Source organism: Perognathus longimembris, chromosome 2 (genome assembly GCF_023159225.1).
Source record: "Perognathus longimembris pacificus isolate PPM17 chromosome 2, ASM2315922v1, whole genome shotgun sequence".
Classification (NCBI taxonomy): Eukaryota; Metazoa; Chordata; class Mammalia; order Rodentia; family Heteromyidae; genus Perognathus; species Perognathus longimembris.
The window spans coordinates 13,835,161-13,853,974 of NC_063162.1; the positions used below are offsets into that span (position 1 = coordinate 13,835,161).

General features: G+C 48.5%; 1 protein-coding gene and 1 long non-coding RNA gene across 32 annotated transcripts in view; one reads left to right on the forward strand and one right to left on the reverse strand.

Annotated features, from left to right (window-relative positions):
• Window positions 1-17,176, reverse strand: part of Tcf7l2 (transcription factor 7 like 2) — a 201,530-nt gene extending 184,354 nt beyond the window's left edge. For 17 of the 31 annotated variants that reach the window (XM_048338235.1, XM_048338230.1, XM_048338233.1 and 14 more), the window contains exons 1-3: window positions 16,988-17,176; window positions 16,621-16,687; window positions 16,248-16,372 (exon numbers count right to left, since the gene is read on the reverse strand). In XM_048338235.1, the coding sequence (XP_048194192.1) occupies window positions 16,248-16,372; window positions 16,621-16,687; window positions 16,988-17,176 (381 nt within the window). Of the gene's footprint in view, window positions 1-4,090; window positions 4,160-16,247; window positions 16,373-16,620; window positions 16,688-16,987 lie in introns of all 31 variants that reach the window. The other 14 variants (XM_048338222.1, XM_048338220.1, XM_048338226.1 and 11 more) reach the window with 1 other exon arrangement.
• LOC125346050 lies at window positions 16,187-17,265 on the forward strand. Its single transcript, XR_007209853.1, has 2 exons — window positions 16,187-16,283; window positions 16,843-17,265. It is a non-coding gene; the product is annotated as an uncharacterized LOC125346050 (long non-coding RNA).
• The last annotated feature ends 1,549 nt before the right edge of the window (window positions 17,266-18,814 follow it).

The window sequence follows — 18,814 nt, forward strand, 5'->3', positions numbered from 1 at the left end:
GCCCCAGATCACACCTCAAGATGTCAATCAAAATGTTACTGCCCCCTCCAAATGTCACATTCGGCACAGTTAAGTCACCAATAGTCACTATGTGCTATAGATTTTGATGACAACACTCGAAACTCAAGAGTTCAGGCCTTTGTCAAAAGTCAATTCAGGGGCTGAGGATATGGCCTAGTGGCAAGAGTGCTTGCCTCTTATACATGAGGCCCTGGGTTCAATTCCCAAGCACCACATATACAGAAAATGGCCAGAAGTGGCGCTGTGGCTCAAGTGGCAGACTGCTAGCCTTGAGCAAAAAGAAGCCAGGGACAGTGCTCAGGCCCTGAGTCCAAGCCCCAGGACTGGCCAAAAAAAAGTCAATTCAGCTGAGTGCTGGTGGCTCACACCTATAGTCCTAGCTACACAGGAGGCTGAGATCTGAGAATCAGAGTTCAAAGCCAGCCAGGGTAGGAAAGTCTGTGAGATTATCTCTAATTAACCAGCAAAAAGCTGGAAGAGGACGTGGCTCAAGTGATAGAGCCCCAGCCTTCAACAACAAAAAAGCCAAATGAGAGTACGAGGTCCTGAATTGAAGCCTCAGAAATCACACACACACACACACACACACACACACACACACACACACACACACGAATAGAATTAAATTACTGTGTGAAGGGGGAGAGGGTTTAAGCCCTTGAAATTTTCATTCTAGTTATAGTTGTCCATTTCAGGAGAGTATGGCCAACTATCCTTATCTTTTCCAGAACTGAAGGAAGGTAGGCAATTCAAGTTAAAAGCAAGGAAGATCCACATGGACATGGGACCAAACCTTTTACTAGTGGGACATGCGCACAGGATCGTTCCGAAGCCATTCACACGAGCAGGGCTGCTGGCCGAGTCATGGGAAGGAAAAAGGCTAAGACTCATGTGATGCATGGTGTCAGGCTACAGGAGGTTATTTTAGGATAGAGCTTAGGAGAGCAACAGGCTCTCTCAGGCACCTACTAAGATACAGTATTTATTTATTTACTTACTTATTTATTTATTGCTGGTCCTGGGGCTTGAACTCAGGGCCTGAGCGCTGACCCTGAGCTTTTCTTCTTTGCTCAAGGCCAATGCTCTTGAACAACAGCACCACTTGTGGCATTTTTCAGTAGTTTACTCAAGATAAGACTTTCTATCTGGGCTGGCTTTGAACAGCAATCTCAGCCTCTTGAGTAGCTAGGATTACAGACCTGAGCTACGATGCCCAGAAAAATGACTGTATGTCTAAAGGCACAAGTAGTTGGACCTTTTTCCAGGAAGGAAAGTCCTACCATGAATGTCAGGTTTGCATTTCAGCCTCAGTGGGAGGATGGAGCAGAGGCAAGGCCGGGTTCACCACACACCTCAGAGCGACGCCACCCTTTCCCCTCACCACACCCCCTCCCAGGCTGCTGCTGAGCCGCCCAGAGTACTCTGGGAACGATGTTCATTTTGTCTGAGATTTCCCCCCTTTTCCCCTTCGCTTCTTTTGTCTGGGGCCATTTTTCCTTTGATGGTCACACTAAAATTACAGCTCCACGCCATTTGGCGTGGCCTCGTGCTGGTCTATCAGACACACAGAGAATGAACACTGAACCCATGGTACTGGCTGTCTAATAAAATGTCTCTCTGTTTGCCCACATGGGCATGAAGCCTTCGTAAAGAGAAGCAGGAGAGAACAATACTACCTGTTCATGGAGGAATAGTGATGTTTTCAGTCCTCCAAACAATGAGCTCTGTAATTTACCCCATCTTCCTCCTGAGAGAGCGCTTCGCATGGCCCAGACGGTGCCAGGTGGTTTGGAGAAAGACGAACTGCTCCAGCCAAACAAGGGGCACTTCAACGCAGGGTGTAAAGATTCACCAGCTGTTCTGGGCTCGGCTGTCTCCCAGTGACATGGCCCCAGCCAGCCTTTCCACACCGAGATAAGCATCAGCACCCTATTCAGCCTCTACAATTCCCACACCCCAGGCAACTAGGTTTCCAGAGCCTCCGGACACTGGCTTCCCCACAGGTTTGTGCAGACCTAGGGGCAGTGCTGGGTCTCTAACCAAGGCCTGGGTCTAACCGCTGTTCTGGCCTGAAAGCCAGATTTACTAGGCCTTCAGCAACAAGGAAGGAAGTGGCTCATGCCTGTAATCCTCAGACCTCAGCCTCCAGAGAGCTGAAGATCCTAAGAATCCCAGCCTGGAGGGAAAATCCATGATATGCTTAACCACCAAAAAACCAGAAGTGGAACTATGACTTGAACCAAAAAAAAAGGCTAAGGGGCAGTACCCCAGTTCTAAGTTCAAGCCCTAATTCATTCTCATTCTCTCTCTGTCTCTCTCTCTCTCTCTCTCTCACACACACACACACACACACACACACACGAAAAAGGAAGTGTGCCAACAAGAACTGTAGCACAAAGCTCTTGACACACTAGTCTTGGAAATAGCTAGGGGGTAGATGGGTAAAGTCAAGAGTCACACTTTCCCCTAACACACATACACAGATAACAACCGGAAACCTGAGCAACATATTTTTAAAACTAGTTACTACACCTCAGAAAGATCAGAACCCACCAAATAGTGCCTGCCGTTCACGTTCTCTTTTTTATTCTTCGCTGACAGTATATGAATTTGAACTCAGTGCCTCCTACATGCTAGGCAAATAGTCCACCACTTAAGCCACGCCCCCAGCCCTGACTCATGCTTCCCCCCACGCCCCTCAGTCATGGGACTTAATCAGGGCCTGGGCGCTGCTGTCCCTGAGCTTTTCCACTCAAGGCGAGCACTCTACCACTTCCAGCCACAGCACCCCCTTCCAGTTTTCTGGTGGTTAATTGGAGATAAACTCACACACTTTCTTGTCCAGGCTGGCTTGGAACCCTGATCTTCAGATCTCAGCTTCCTGAGTAGCTAGGATTACAGGCGTGAACCACCAGCACCCCAGCTTCACGCTTTTTTTTTTTTTTTTAACTAAGTAGCATAATTCCATCTATCCAGGGGCAAGTGGCTATTTCAGTCTTATGGAAGAAGATCGAAATTTGCAGTGGCAAAGCCTTGTGACAAGAGCTCTGTAAGATTGAAGGGATGCACACGTAGATGCACATGTGTACACACCACACACACACACATACACACACACGTGACCGCAAGCACTTTCTAGAAGAAAGAGAACAGCAAGACAGTGGAAATCCCCACCAACTGACACAAGAAGGGAAGAACCTGGAGCCAGACTTCCATCCCACAATCCACAGTTTCATCAGCCTCCCGGCCAAGGGTTAATCCAAAACACAGATAAGTTCTGGTCCCACCAGTTACACCATGCGTAGCCCCCTCCTCCCCGCAAGGCCAGGCAGACAGAGGAAAATTGTATTAGTCTCCCTGCACTATTGCTTTCTGTTGGCTTCAGTTCAGCTCCTAGTCTATATTAGTCTGTGATTTGTTTAGCCTTTGGATGTAAGAGAATGGAAGTACTACGCGAGCAGGAAACAGGACACTCATCAGAAGCTGGGATCTGTCACCTTTCCCTTCCAGTACTTCCAGTGTCGTATATCAACAGGCCCAAGAGAAACCAACATTTCAGGGCCATCAGGTCAAAAGTGATATTCTTAGCACCACTTAGCGTGATTTTGATCCCCCGGAAACGACTCTCCTGGCTGTCACATGGCCTACTCTCCCGTCTCGCTCCACTTCATTCTTCCTGTTCACATTGTGTCAGCACGTTGTCCTTCCAAGTCAAGATCCCTCCCAAAGCCAAACGCAGTAGCCAAGCTCTGCCCACGATGCCTGATCAAGATATTCATAACCGTCAACACCAGCTTCTCTTCCTTTCTGTACCTTTCGATCATTCCAGCAGCATTTCTTCTACCCTTTCTTCTTTTCTGTTCCACACCTCCCTCAGTGATTCAGCCACCACCGCCACCACCACCGTCACCACCATCACCATCATCATCATCACACCATCATCATCATCATCGTCATCATGGTCATCATTATCATCACCACCACACAGGTCAGGAAGGGGCAGACAGTAAGAGACATGAGAAACCTACACATTGATAAATCAAACTTCAGAATCTCTTGCGGTTCCTACCTGAATTGCAATCTGGTGTTCAATCGTTTTGTACGCAGAGTAATGTGTGCTGCCGGACTGAAAATGGAGCTGTAGGAAAAAACCAAATCAAAGCGTTCTGCTGATGTCACAAACTACAAGAAAACATCTTAAGCAGTTTATGAATAGCAGACAAACCTCTCTAGATTAATCTGCAGCCTTGGCATTCAATCAAGACCTGTACTTTTTATTTGTTGCTATGGATAAGATGATCATACCAATCTAAGCTTTTTACGAAAAATAAATTAAATAAAATAAAGCATCAATTCAGTAAGCAAATAAGGGGAGGGGAGACAGGAATGAGACTCGATCACATGAAAAGAGAAGACTGAGGCCCACTAAACATAAAAGAAGCCAGTGCGCTGAGCAAAAAGGCTGAGGAAACACTAACGGGGCAGCAAAAAGTCATCAGAGTTGCGACATGAAGGCGAGAGTGGAGACAGAGGGGGAGGACTGTGAGGAGCCCCAGATTGCAGCAAGTGTAAGTCCCCTCTCCTCCTCGCTCTAATAACGGGACCTTGGCTCTCCAACACAAATCTATTTCTGGGAAAACAAATGTGTCTGACAGAATGCAGGGGCCACCCCCATGCCTTATACATTCTTTCACAATGATGAAGCTGTGGGCCCAGGAGGTCTCTGCGGCCCGCATTCTAGTAATCCACACTTCCCCAAAGGGCGTCAAGGATTGCCCAAGAGCCAGCCACCAGTCTGCTAAGACCCGCTCCTTGCTAAGTTACAGGCTTACGCAGCCTCTCCCCAGCTCAAGGCAAAGTCTCCTCACCCCAGCCTTTCTCGCTGGAACCCCTACAAGACCACCCATCATGGCAGGAAATATCCCCCAAATAAGAGGAATCCCAAGATTCCTCACTAAATTCTTATTTCCCCAAAGAGCACTTACTAATCTTGAGAGCCAACTGATTAGAAAAGCAAATGCCACCTGTAGATTTGGTGTATCAACAACCCACTCAAGGATCTCAGCAGTTACCTGAAAATTAAGTTGTGATGTTTCAAGGAGGAGCAATCAGATGGTATCCCACTCAACCCCACCCCTCATCCCTCAGAGGGCAAATCAGTTCCATCTCCACATACACAGTGACACCAAAGACTACGGCTATTAAGACTAAGGTACCGTGACCACTGCCAAAATACTTCCCTGTCACTAGAAACAAAAGCATCATTTAGCCTTCAAGTGAGATTCAGAGCTCATCAATTCGTATCATTCTCTTAGAAAGAAAAGTCTCCCAACCAACCTAGTTTGTCTTTTCAAAAAGGAAAGGGGAAGAAAAAAAAAACTCCTAAAAACATTTGAACTAACTCAAAATATACACACCACAGTTCTAGTCAATATATATGCATGTTATGTGTATACCAAAACAGATTAATCAAAATTAAGAGGAAGAACAATTAAGGTAGATATATGTATGTGTGTCTATATATGTCAACCCAACCTGTCAATAAGCTACACTCCCTGAAACAGGAAACAAAAGTAAGTGTAAGAACCCCCTCACCTTCCTCACCCCTAAACACAACCCCTACCCCCCAACCCTGCACCTAGCTCCCACCCCTCAGAAGCAGTCCATCCAAAGTGAACCACTGAATAAGAAAGACTAATTTGTACGCTTTGTCCCCTTGCTCTTTTTGTAAAAACTGCCAGTCAGAAAGCAAGAGATGGCACTCAGCATGGTGACAATTCCTCAGCGTCTTAGAACAACTTTTGTGCCTGGGACAGGTCTCTGGAGAGCTGGGAATTCTTGGCCCAAAAGCAGCTCTCCAGAGAGAAGAGGTGCTCCCGAGCAGAGCGGGCGACACTAACAACTTGTCTCTTCTCTTTTCAGCCCCGAGGTTTGTTTTATTCTCTTCTTTCCCAATTGCCCAATTCCGAGCTTAATGGAAACTTCTCCAAGCTTTTCTTCCCACAAACCCCATGGAGCCCTTGGCAATCTGTACCCTGGGTGACCACAGGAATCTTACATTGTCAATTAAAACGGAATGGACACCTGATAGCGGAGGATAATGTCATGGAAAATAATTTCATAGTCAGTCTCATGAATCAATTAATAATACAACTGTAGCTAAGCCAAACTCACTTCTCATTTGTCCAGTGCTATTCTTAATCCTTGTCTTCCTCATCACCAAATAACACCAACAAAACGGGGGGGGGAGAAAAAGTGCAGCTGCAAGTTTCTGAACACTCTGCTAACAGGGAAACCTTCGATCACACAGACAACACCTACCCCAGGCAATATAACTTCCCTCATGTATCCAGCGGCACAATAAAAGCAGCTCACTCTGCCTAAATCAGATCCTCACTCCAGTAACTATGGAGTCTCGCAGAGATTTCCACTACTTCCAGCTACAACAGTGAAGGCTTAAAATTTTTCTCCTTATTCCTTTGGGTTTCCACCTCTCCTCTTTCCTGGAACACACATTTTCCCCCCACTGCTTTTGCCTTCCCTATATAAAATGCAAAGAGGCTTGCTGATTTATAATTCAGCTTTTTAAGACAGATAGTAAAACACTGGGCACTCTAAACTGGAACAATCGTGTCACTCTGACTCTAAAAGCAAGAAGGAAGGAGAGATCAAGAGCTGGTTGACCCACTGACATCCTGGGTTTTGGAAATGGAAGGGAGGTGAGGATCTAGAGCAACATGGCTGAGTTGAAGAACCAGGTGCCCACGTGACTGTCTCCCAGAGCTGCCTGGCACCAATCACCCAGAAGTCCTCATCCAGCAACTGTGTCATCTCTTAACTTCGGGCATGTGCCATGAACTTCGCTCTCTGCTGGATGCCCAGAAAGCCACCATGAGAGATGTGCAGAGGACTTTACTTCCATTCCTTCCCTCCCAGTGTACCATGACACTTTCCTTCCCTGGGGCTCTATCAAGCCTATCCACTCATCGTTTTACTACAACTCCCATTGACCCTCATTTGTCCAGAGTAGAACTTGAAGACTTGACAGTTCTCAGCACACAGCTTGCTGGGTTCATTCTACCATGAACCCACTTCCCTGGTTACCATATCCTGTTTTATTTCTAACCCTTACGACTAAATCTAAAGCTGATGCTCCTCGCATAGGAACACCGGAAATATCCAGCCATGGAAGAGGAAACTGTTTCTCATACTTCAAGTTACCACCACCAAAAAGTAAAAAAAAAAAAAAAAAAAAAGCCCAAGGTTGGTTTTTCCAGCACTGAAGTTAACTTCCAATGGCATGAAGACACTAATGCCAATTCATCCCACTAAGCTGGGAAGAGGTAGAACACTTACTTTATTTTCAGTTTTATGAATTGCCTGGCTTTTGCTTTTATATGCTTAAAAAAAAAAATAACAGATCCATGTCCTAAGAGGTTTTGGTTTTCTTAGTTCTGTTGGGGGAGGGGGAAAAGGGTTGGTCTACTTTTCCTTTCTAGCCTTGTATGAGCCTCTTGTTATTACTGTCTCTAAGAGCTTTGCTAATATTATCAGTCATTTTCGGGGGGGAGGGGAGGGGGAAGCTAAAGAACAAAAAGAAAGCCACAGAGCCGTGTCCCACCGTTTTTTGTGGAGAGCCTTTTTCATTTACTAGGGAATAAAACTCTGGACTAGGACTGCCCGTCCTCACACTGTCCTTATTTTTTTTTCTTTAAGTGCCAAAGGGAGCCTCTGACTCCAAGAAGAACAAAATCAGGCTGACTAGTGAGTTCCTAGGTGGAACGACACCTACAAAGCCCTAGACACTGAGCCGGGCACTGGGGACTGATGTCTGCAATCCTAGCTACTCAGGAGGCTGAGATCCGAGGATCCAGTTCCCAAGCCCGTGCAGGCAGACAGTGTGTTAGACTCGAATCGCAAAAAGCTGGAAGTACCGGTGTGACTCCAGTGGTAGAGCACCAGCCTTAGGAAAAAGCCAAGCAAGAGCTAGAGGCCCAGAGTTCAAGCCCCAGTCCAGGCACACAAAAAGAAAGAAGAAAAGAAAAAGAAAAACAGGTAGACAGAACATCTTTAGCACAGCATGCAAAGGCCGGTTTTGCCTTCAAAAAATCATCTGCAACAAAACTCGGCCTGTGGACACAAGAACAGTCAGTCTCTCCTCCTGTATCAGTGTCTATAACCCTCATGTCTAGTTACCCTCATTAATTTTTTTTTCTTTTCCTCAACCTGAAACCATCAGCTATGAGTCAGAGACCGATCATTAAGTTTTACAGCTTCCATACATATCCACCTACTCACATTTGGGGAAAGAAGTATTGACTTGCAACATTGCCTGAGACCAAAATCCTCTAAGAAGGAAAAAAGGAGGGGAGGGGGGAATCGCTTCAAGAAAGTTTTATCTACAGGTCTACGGGGAATGTTAACATTCGTGTATTTCTGCTTCATGCTATACCATCTCTAGGCAAAAAAAAAAGAAGTAAGTTGAAGTTGACCCGGCTACTGGCTGGCAATGGGTATTTCTGGGTTAGTATGTGAGGTTAAAACGAGCTGGTTTGCTTTACGCATCAAAACATAATTAAAGTTCTTCAACTAGGCGGGGAAATAAGTACATCAAGTTTCCTGCTCTTGTATAAGGCATTTCTTAGAAGAGGGAGAGAAAACTAAATAAATAAAAACACACGTGTGTGTGTGTGTGTGCTGAAGTGCTGAGACATGTCCTTAACACGGCATATTTCATTAAAAGTTGCTCCACCACTAACACTCTTAAAATGATCCACCATCATTTCTCCACTTAGCAGTCACAGGGCTGCAACTCATAACGAATTAATTTGCATTAATGTGGGTTTCATGTGTCCTTCTTTGGGTATGCCATTGTGATTCAGGCTCAATAAAACTGACATGACAATAACACAGTGCCTTTTTATTTCACTTTCCAAAACAAACCAACCTACCCAAAGACCCACACAGGTTCCTTCTCCAATTTTTAAAGCATTTTACTAATACATTTAGTACATCATAATTGGCCCAGCACGCAGGAATCTAGCTATCTGCTCAGTAAATATTTATAGCATCATTCTTTCCCATTCATTCTGCATTTTCTTAGAGAATCTCACTGTAGCTTACATCTGCAATTCATTGACTTTACAATTTACCACATGTTGGGATGGGAGCGGTCTCAGCTCCATTTGAATCACTACACAAATATGCAAGTGATTTATCGGTTTCAAACTGAACTCTGCAAGAAAGGGACTCCACTTTTCCTGAACATTACTTCTTCTGGCAGACCATGAACAATTACAGTTCGTACTAATTAAGCTCTGTAAATGTGCTGGGCCTTGCTAATGCCTACCAGGCCTCAAATTTATTTTCATGATGCCAAACTTTGGCGAGCTGGCTTAACTCCTTCGGAGCTGATAGCACAGACTGACTTACACCCCCGTGTGAGGACTTCGTGACAAAAAAAAAAAAAGAATAAAATATAACGGGCTGAATTACCTGACCAAAATCAGATGTGCCTAAGGAAGAAAAACCTATCCTGGGAAAACCAATGAACACCAGGGATGAAAACCCGTTCAAAGATCCCTCAGCCTCATCTTTGTAATGAGCTGTTAAGGGATTCACATCAATCCCTGAGGGCTGGTAAGTTTCTGCATTCCATTGATTAGAAAATAAAACCTTTCAGCCTGAGTCTTTAAGTTAGAGTTGGATGGAAGGATCTAGCTTGCAATAAGAGAGCCATCAGCTTCTCTAGATGCTCGACAGTCACCTACATTTGCCTCTCCCCCAACCTCCACACACCCACCCACCCACCGCCCCCACCCCCCGGCAGTAATATGTGGCCCATTGGTAACAGCACCATCAGAACAGCCCACTTTGTAAACCGAACTTAAAACTAACTCTCTCTCCCAGCCTGGTCTCCGCCACACCACAGATAACCCCAGCCAGACTACCCACCCCTCAAAGCACACAGAGCAACGGAGAGGAAACAGATTTGGTGGCAGATAGAGGAGCACTTTGGGTGGAGACGGGATTGGAACCAATCTCTGCTGAGCAAAGCAAGAGTTTTTCAGTAGCCCCTCCCACAGAACTCCAGCCCCTCAGAAAGAAACTTAAGCCCCCAGTTTCCAACAAGCCATGTGCATGGGTGTGCACACACACGTGCTTGCACAGACACACACATAGGCTGGGTCCCTTCTTCTCTTCCTTCTGTAATCTTTCCTAATCAAGCATCTACTCTGTCATTTCTGTTTACGCCTGTCTCCTTCTCCATGTTTATCCCAAATAAGCCCCACTCTTATCCCCAGCTCAAACCTGGATTTTTTTTTTCTTCTTATCTAATAAATTCTTGCGTTCAGTCCTCCTCACCCCCACCTCACTTTTTGTTTAAACCCTCAGAGTAACGAGAGCACAATGCAATGTTGTGTCCATGTTCTCTTTCAGCCCCGTGGAACATCATACAAATTAGAGCACAGTCTTTCCCTATCAGGTTTCTGTAAGTATTCTGAGAAATCTGGAAAAGGGGGGAGAGGGGATTAAGAGAAGGAATAAGAAAAGAGGAGACCAGAAGAAAGGTGGGGGAGGAGATACAAACATCCAAAGCAGAAAGGCATTGATAACCTTCTCCCCATTTCCATCCCTGAAGTTCTCTTTATAAATGTGTATAACAATGGCCTCCAGGAAAACTACAGGTCAGCTGCCAAAGGAGGAAGGGGGGGGAGGTCTGTCTCAGTAAACTCACATTACAGAGGAGGGGGTCGGAGGAGAGGGCGGGAAGTCTTTGCAAAGCTCCCCCCACACCTCGTTGCTTATAATTAGTGAGAGAAATCTGAGCCACTGCCAATGTCTGCGGACCTTGAATATTATAAGGCCAACGTGGCGTCAAATATCTTAACATTCATAAGTGTTATGGACTGTAAATAAAGCCTGTGGATTTATGACCCAGTGAAGCTGCCAGGGAAGGACTGGGGTGCGTTTCTTTCAGCAGACCTGTCGAGGTGCAAGTTTGCCTTTGGTTGTAAAATTAACCATTTCCTTCACAAATGGGCTCAATTAGAAGTCCAAGTTGAAGATTTACTTACATGTTGGCTAACATCCACTCCCCTGAAGAAACTCAGACACCTAGCATCTCCTCCCCTCTCTCTCACACACACACACTTTAAAAATAATAAAACGCTGGAGAATTTGATTCACTCTTTCCTTGTTAAAACATTGAAAATATGTTACCTCCAAAGTATCACAAAGACAGTCAAAGATGTTATCTCATTCCCTACACACACTCAAAAAACGTGCACCCTACCTCCTTGGAAAGTGCTCATTTATTTGGCAACGCCACAATTCTTTTTTCCCCCTGCCTGTAGTCTTGTCCCTTCCCCCCAACATAATGTCATGTACTTCCTGTGTCAGAGACAGCATTTGCTAAATCCAGGTTGTCTCATACTTAACTGCCAATAAACCAACTTCCACATAACTTCCAGACAGCTGGGGGAAAGGTCCTAGGAGTTTTAGTCATGGTCGAGAAGCATGGGTCCACAAAAAAATCTGCAGCTGTCCTTTCTCCACTAGGCATTTTTAATGTGATTCGGGTCGGGAGGGGGCTGTTTCGAGAAACATCTGACAAAATGCCAAAATCCTCACAGCAACCATCTCCCTTACCCACGGTGGGTAAGGGAACTCACAGAAGGATTTCTCAACTGAGAAATAATCTAGGCACTTTTTGCACACAGACAGGTAGCCTGTGGGAATGGGAGAAGGCTTTTAGGTCCTGTAAAGACATCTACTGTCATCGCGAAAAGCACAGCCCCTGGTACAACTATTAAAATGATAGTTTCCTAAAGCAAGTTTTGTTGGGGGGGGGGGGGCGGGATTGGTACAGAACTGCAGCAATCCTGCATGACTAACGGAATAGCATTCTTGATTTGCAAAGCTCCCAGAAACCCTCCTATAACTTTTCACAGCTTGCTAAGAAACAGAAAGCTAACTCAACTTCGAACAGTGACTGGCTCTAAAAGAAATCCCTATCAGTAAAATTAAAAATCAAGGTGGGAAATCTCCCAACTAGGAAGGGACTGTTTTCCTCAAAAATCTGTCCCCCCTCAGAGATAGGAGGAAACAGTCAAAGCTTCTAAGTAGTGAAAAGTTTAAAAACAAACAAACAAACACACACATACACACTTCTAGATAAGCAATTTAGGCTTCCAACTCCAACTGCTAGGAGGCTTTTTGTTGGGCGGGGGACGGGGGGGGGGAGGAAGGGGGACTGAGGGGAGGTTTTCGGCAATCTCCACAAATTGCCAAGTGCTAGCATATTAAATTTATAATCATTAAAATCTGACTTCTTGGGTGAATGTTGAGCCCATAATCCATACTGCAGACATTAAACCCCAACCTATAAAGATTAGCATGGAATTAATACTGTTGCATTGAGATTGAAATCTAACCATGTTCACCATAAATATTTCTGAAGGAGATGAAAAACAATTAGCATAAATACCAAAGAAAGGCAAGAACACCTGTTCTTTTTCAGGGCGATAAGCATTTTATTGTTCTCTATTTAAAATGTAATGACCTGTGTAATTACAGTAATATTACATTGTTATGGAGGGGCTTGGAATGTCACACTTTGAAAAGTGTTGTCAAAACAATCAGGGGTGAAGGTGGGGGGTGGAAAGACAACAGGGAAGGAGCAACATTAACCCTTCACACTCCAAGGTCTCAATCTTTTGTATTACAAAGGATTATGTTGTTTTTCAAGCAAGAAAGAGAAGTTGCCTGGTTAAATAAAACCCCAGTGAATAGGCCCCTCTTGGTTTCCTTTAAATGCTGGATTCCAAGTTCAAAAATGAATTCAAGATGCTGCTTATTTATCTGTGCAGCCTCGTAGCAAACAGCCCAGTTGAAAAGCAAATAACTCTGGATAAAAGAGGAAGCGAGAATTCTAATACCAATCGAATCCTTAAAAAGAAATTTCAAACCTAACTGGAATTCTCATCACAGTTCTATTTCTTGTTTCCCAGGAAAGGGGAGGAAAAAGAAATGTAAAACTACTCTTTCTTTCCTATCAACTCTAATAAGGTAACAGTATTCTTATCTTTCCTATACCCATGTAACAATTCTAATATTTGCAGTGTGAACCCTTCCCATCGACTTAACTAGATCTCTCCTTAATACCTTTTTGAATCTGAATCTGTCCTTTTAAAAGCCATTCCTATTACTGTATCAAAGGCTAACTTAAGGTTATGTGGAAATCTGTGTCGTGTTAAAAGAAAATTATTACTATCAAGCTTTCTGGCTCCAGCAATTAAAGCATTATTCTTGAGATAATGTATTATTCAGCATAAGCCCATTTAATGATAACCCTTAATTCTTTACATTCTTAAGTAGAGAAGCAGAAATCAGAGTTCCAGAGAGTTTGGTTTATAAAGGATGCAGCTATTTTTACTGGTATGCTCATAAGTAACAGAAAAATGAAGCAAATTTTAAAAACAACAACAAAAACCACTCAGCAAGGAGGAAGAACAAGAGAAGCAAGCATGCCGCTAATTTGTCAATGCACCTTGACCTCGAAAACCACCTCCATAAAGCATGAAGAATTTCAGAGGAGCTTGGAATGGGCGCTATCCTGCTTAAGGATTCCTCCAGAAGCTGAATCAAATCTGGAATTGCAAGCTGGCCCTGGGGTCCCCCTGCTGCCCTGCTTGCCAGCCTAAATAAATAACTTCAACTCTGGAGTGCATCCTCTAGCCCAGGAAACAGAAAGGAAGGAGGAAGAGGCAGTGTACAAAGATGTCTACTGATGTTTGACATGCAAATACTAAAACTGCCTACTGAGTTTAGAAACGTCTCCTCAGACTCGATCTGATGTCACAGCACAGGGCCACCCGCTATGTCCACAATTAAAATAACTAGACGCCCGGCTATTCCTATAATGCCCACAAAGGGAACTGAGCATTGGGAGTCTTCCTTTTCTCACCAGGAAATCATTTATTTGCCTTTAACAATTTCCCTGCTTCCTAATTACAGCACAACACAACTGTTCAAGTTTTACGCGATGGTAGGGCAAGACTGCCAGCAGTCAGAGACCTAAAGTTTGAAAAGAACCAAGAAAGCTAAGAAGCCTGCCATCAAAGCTCAACCTTCGGATGGCTAAGTGGATTTTAAAATCGTAGTGAGGTTTCCATCCGAGGGGAGAGAGCACGAATTCCCAGGATTACGTTGGAATGTTGCTTAGCCCGGTTTCCTTAGTACACTGAACACTCCGATTTGGAGCCAGAATCCCTTGTCAGATGCCCACAAGCTCGCAAGAAAAACAAAACAAAACAAATAACCAAACCCAGCGCCCCCTGCAACCCAGAGCAGGGCCCCTGGCTGCAGCAGGAAAGCTCGGGCCCTGCAGGAGTCGGTGGAGCTGAACCACTTCACCGGATTTCCCAGGCTTGCAGAAGCCTGGGTCTGGGTGCAAGGGGCTGAGGGGGGAGGGTAATTATTTCTCTTTACGAGCCATTAAAAAAAAAAAAATGACCGGTCTAGCATGCCCTTGCCATTTTACTGGGACCAAGAAGAAAAAAAAAAAAACAAGTCAAACCTGATAGTTAATATTTTAATGCTTAAAACACTTGTTAGATCTGATCGACTCCAGCCGGCAAACCCTGGGCTAGGAGCCCTGAATCCACCATTGCGAACAGTGGATGTATTATTTCAAATTGCCACCTAGGGTTACTAAAAGAAAAAGCTAAGAAAGGAAGGAGAGAAAAACCCGAAGCAGCATGTGTAAATAGGGCATCAACCAGACAAGATGCAAAAATGACAAGCTGGAGACGCAGGACACCACAAACGCGCCTGGCCCGTCCAGATAGGTGTACATCCATCCAGGCTTTGGAGAGGCAGTGGCTGAGAAAGGGGGTCCTAGGTGAGGGCAGGGCGTAGAGGCCCGAGAAGGGGGGAAGCGATCTGCAAGAACCAGCGTCAGCATGCTGGACGCAAGGCTGCAGGAAGCGCCCTAGGAGCTAGCACCCTGCCCTGCCCTGGGGTCCCCAAAGTTGGGTGGCCGGTGATCAGCCGCCCACTCCCTTTGAAAGGAAGGCAGACGCCGTGGTCTCCGATGCCCCCGGCATCCCTGAGCCAGCACTTTCTGGTCTCTGGCCCCCCTAAGGGCCCACTGAGGGCCTTTCTCGGAAACTGGCACGGCGGCACCCAATTTCCCTAGAAATGCAGCAAGTCCGCCCGGAGGAGGGCCGTTCCCCGCTCAGTCACAGATCGAGAAGCTGGACCACCGGGGGCCTGCCCACCCCGCACGCAGCCCCGCCGCCCCGGTGCGGTCCCGCGGCCGCGCCGAGTGCGCCCAAGCGGCCCGGCCTGGTGGCCAAAGGAAAGGGGCGCTCGGAACTCCCAAGTTTGCGACGGGACCCCGCCTGGGAAGTGTGACCTTCCAGGGGTGGGGGCGGGGAGGGGAGAGGAAGAAGAACGGCCGGGCGCCGGAGATCGCCCCTAGAAAGCTCAATAAAATAACCGCCCCGAGAAAGGCATCGCCGAGGCGCCCGCCGGCCCCGGGCCCGGAGCTCCGCGCGCTCGCCGGCCGGCTCCGCAGCGCAACAACGCCCGCAGGAAAAGGCACCCCACGCCGCCCCGCGCTCCGGGAGCCCGGACGGCGGCAGCCAAGGGGTTAACCGGGGAGAGCCCAAGACGCCACAGAAGAGGGAAGCAAAAGAGAGAGAGAGAGAGAGAGAGAGCGAGGGAAAGAGGGAGGAGAGAGGGAGAGGGAGCAGGAGGGAAAAGAAAGAGCCACACAGTCATCTTTCCCAGAGTTGAAGACACAAACACCACCACCGCAGGGGGAGGGGGGGCCCAGAGCGCCCCAGGGGTGAGGAGGGGTGGTGTTCAGGTTTGTTGTTTTGGGTTTTTTTTTTTTAAATAAATAAATAAGTCCTCCAGACTTCCCCTCCCAAGCCTCCCGGCCCAGCCCGGCTTGGAGAGAAAGGGCTCCCCAACATCGCGAGGCGGCAAACTGAAAGCAAGAACATGGCGAAGTGCAAACACATCCAGTCCACAAAAGGCAGAAAAGTTTGGAGAGTTTTCGGGCGGCCTGGGCCGGGAGCGGGGGAGGGGAGGCGGGGGGGGGGAGGGAGGGGGCGGGGAGGGGAGGGGAGGGGGCAGGGCGCGGGGCCGGGGCCGCATGCGGGGCCGGGCAGGCGGGCGGGCAGCGGGCGGGGGCCGCGCGCGCTGGCACTTACGGTTCGGGCGGTGGGTGAGAGCGATCCGTTGGGGAGGTAGGGGCTCGTCAGGTCGGGGATCATGATGAAGGGGTAGCCGGGATACGGTGGCCCCTTAAAGAGCCCTCCATCTTGCCTCTTGGCCGCTAACATGGCGGGGCGGCGAGGGGACGGCGGCGGCCGCGCGGAGCGGGAGAGAGTAGGAGAAACTTTTTTTAGCACGGTGGCCCCCGGGTCCCGCGTGGTCCCCCCGGCCCGGGCCGGCCCGGGACTGGACCGGACCGGGCCGGGCAGGGGGGGTTGAGGGGGAAGAACGCGGGAGGCCCGGGGCGCACGCAGCCGCCCCGGGGACGCAGCTCGGGCGGCCGGGGGGCGCACGGGGGAATCTACTCACCTTCTTCCAAACTTTCCCGGGATTTGTCTCGGAAACTTTCGGATCGAGGCGGAGGCCGTCTTTCCGCCTTCCCGGAGGGGCCGAAGGGGCGAGGGGCAAACGCCACGCCGAGAAGAGGGGACAAGGGCGGGAGGGTAGGGGGGGGACGACGAGGAGTCAACCGGCGGAATGGGGGGGGGGAGCAGAAAAACAGAGTTACAAGTTTGGTTTTTTATTCTCCAGCCGTGGCCCCGCTCGCACTCTCCGGCCGCCCGGCCCCGCATGCGGCGCCCGTCGCCCCCCGAGCCCCGACTCCTCGCCTTCCAGCCACGTTTGCCCAGCCCGGGGAAGAGATCGAAACCCCGGCAGCCCGAGGGGCTCTTCCTACCTCGGAATCGGAGGAGCTGTTCTGATTCGTTTCTGATTCATTGACTAGCGACGACTTGACATCGGCTAAATCCCTCTCCGCCGAGGAGTTTTCCGAGCTCTTCTCCTCCTGCTCGCCCTCGTCTTTGAAGGAGATCAGTTCGTCGTTGGCGCCTAGGTCATCTCCTCCACCGCCGTTCAGCTGCGGCATTTTTTTTTGTCACCCACCAGCAGCAATTTTGGAAGAAAAATGAAGGAAGAAGAAAAGCCAGAAAAATAATAATAAACCACCTCCCCCCCCAAAAAAAAAAGTTTTGGTTTTTTTCCCACCTCGCAAAAAAAAAAAATATTGCAAGAAAAAGACGAGTCCAAGGTGAACTTTTTTTTTTTCCTCCTGCTTTGGGGTCTTTCTCTCCTGGGGAGGGGAAAAGAGGGAGGAGGGGAGGGGAAGGGGGGGAGATCTTCTGCACGCGTGAGTTTGGATTTCTTGTTTTCTCTCGTTCCCAAGGATCCGATCAATGTGCAAAAAAAAAAAAAAATAATAAATAAAAAAGTGGGGTTAAGGGAAAAAAAAAAAAACACCAACAACAACAAGAAGTCAGATATAAAGAGCAGAGGGGGGGGGAAGCCGAAGATACAGGAGGAGCTCGTGCCGCTCGGATTTGAGTGAGTTGAAGTTAGACTGAGAGCTTTTCAGTTCAAAGGCGGCGCTGATTGACAGATAGAAAAAGGGGGATCGAAATCCGGAGGAACGGAGTAGTCTGGGAGCGGAGATTATTGACAGGGCGAGAGGAACACACTCGCCTTAATGAGATGCCGGGGGCGGGGCCGCCCCGGTGACGTGTGCATAAATAAACAGCCGGGGTGGGCGGGGCGGGGGCGGCCAACAATGATCCTTTCGGGAGCGGGGGGGTGGGGAGGGAGGGAGGGAGGGAGGGAGGCCGGCGGGGCGGGGGGCGCGGCCTGCGCGTAGCGCGCGCGCCGGGAGCCGGGCCCCGAGTGCGGGGACTCGCTCCGGGAGGGGCGGTGCGGGGGGGGGGGACGGGGGGGGGCGGTTTCCGAAAGACAATGCGGAGTGGGAGTGGAGGGGAAAGGGGTGGCGACCGAATCGGGAATCCGAGCCCTGCGAGGCGGAAGGGAAGCCCACTCGGGGGGGGGGGGCGGGGGGCGGGCGGGGATGGGGAGAGGCCCCAGGAAAAGTGCACTTTGGAAATAGTAGACGTGAGTCTCTCCGGCCAGAGGGGTGGGGATGCCGAGTGGCTCGTCCTGCCGCGGGATCGGCCACCCCCCCGCGAGGTGGGACATGGCACCAGGGGAGTTCACGGGGACCGGTGCCCCCTGCGCGGGAGAGCCCGCGCCAAGCTCCCGGCCCTCCGCGGGGAAGGGACCGTCCTCCCTCCCCGGCTCCCCTCCCCTCCGCGTCCTGTGAGGGTGAGTCGTGTCATTCCACGCAGAGTCCCACTAGCATGAAAACGCCAGGATGACTTTCTTATCCGAAATAAACAAACACTGGGGTTGTCAGGGCCATTGGAAATATCCTGAAGGAAGAATAATGCGTGCTTCTTCCGTGTGTGTGTGTGTGTGTGTGTGTGTGTGTGTGTTTAAACTGACGTTGGAGGTGGTAGGAAGTGATCTAGGATTCAAAGTCCTCTCTGACTTTGGAGGTGAAAAGTTTGGGCGTTCACAGCGCCAGGGAAAATAAAACTGAAAGTTGGCCCAGCCCGGAGATGTTTGGGGCTGAAGTCTTCTCTCCCAGGGGGTCTGAAATGCAATCCCACCCACCCACCCCCTAAGACTCACCCGGACCAAATAATCAAGAGGGAGATGACCCTAGCGGGAGATGGCTAAC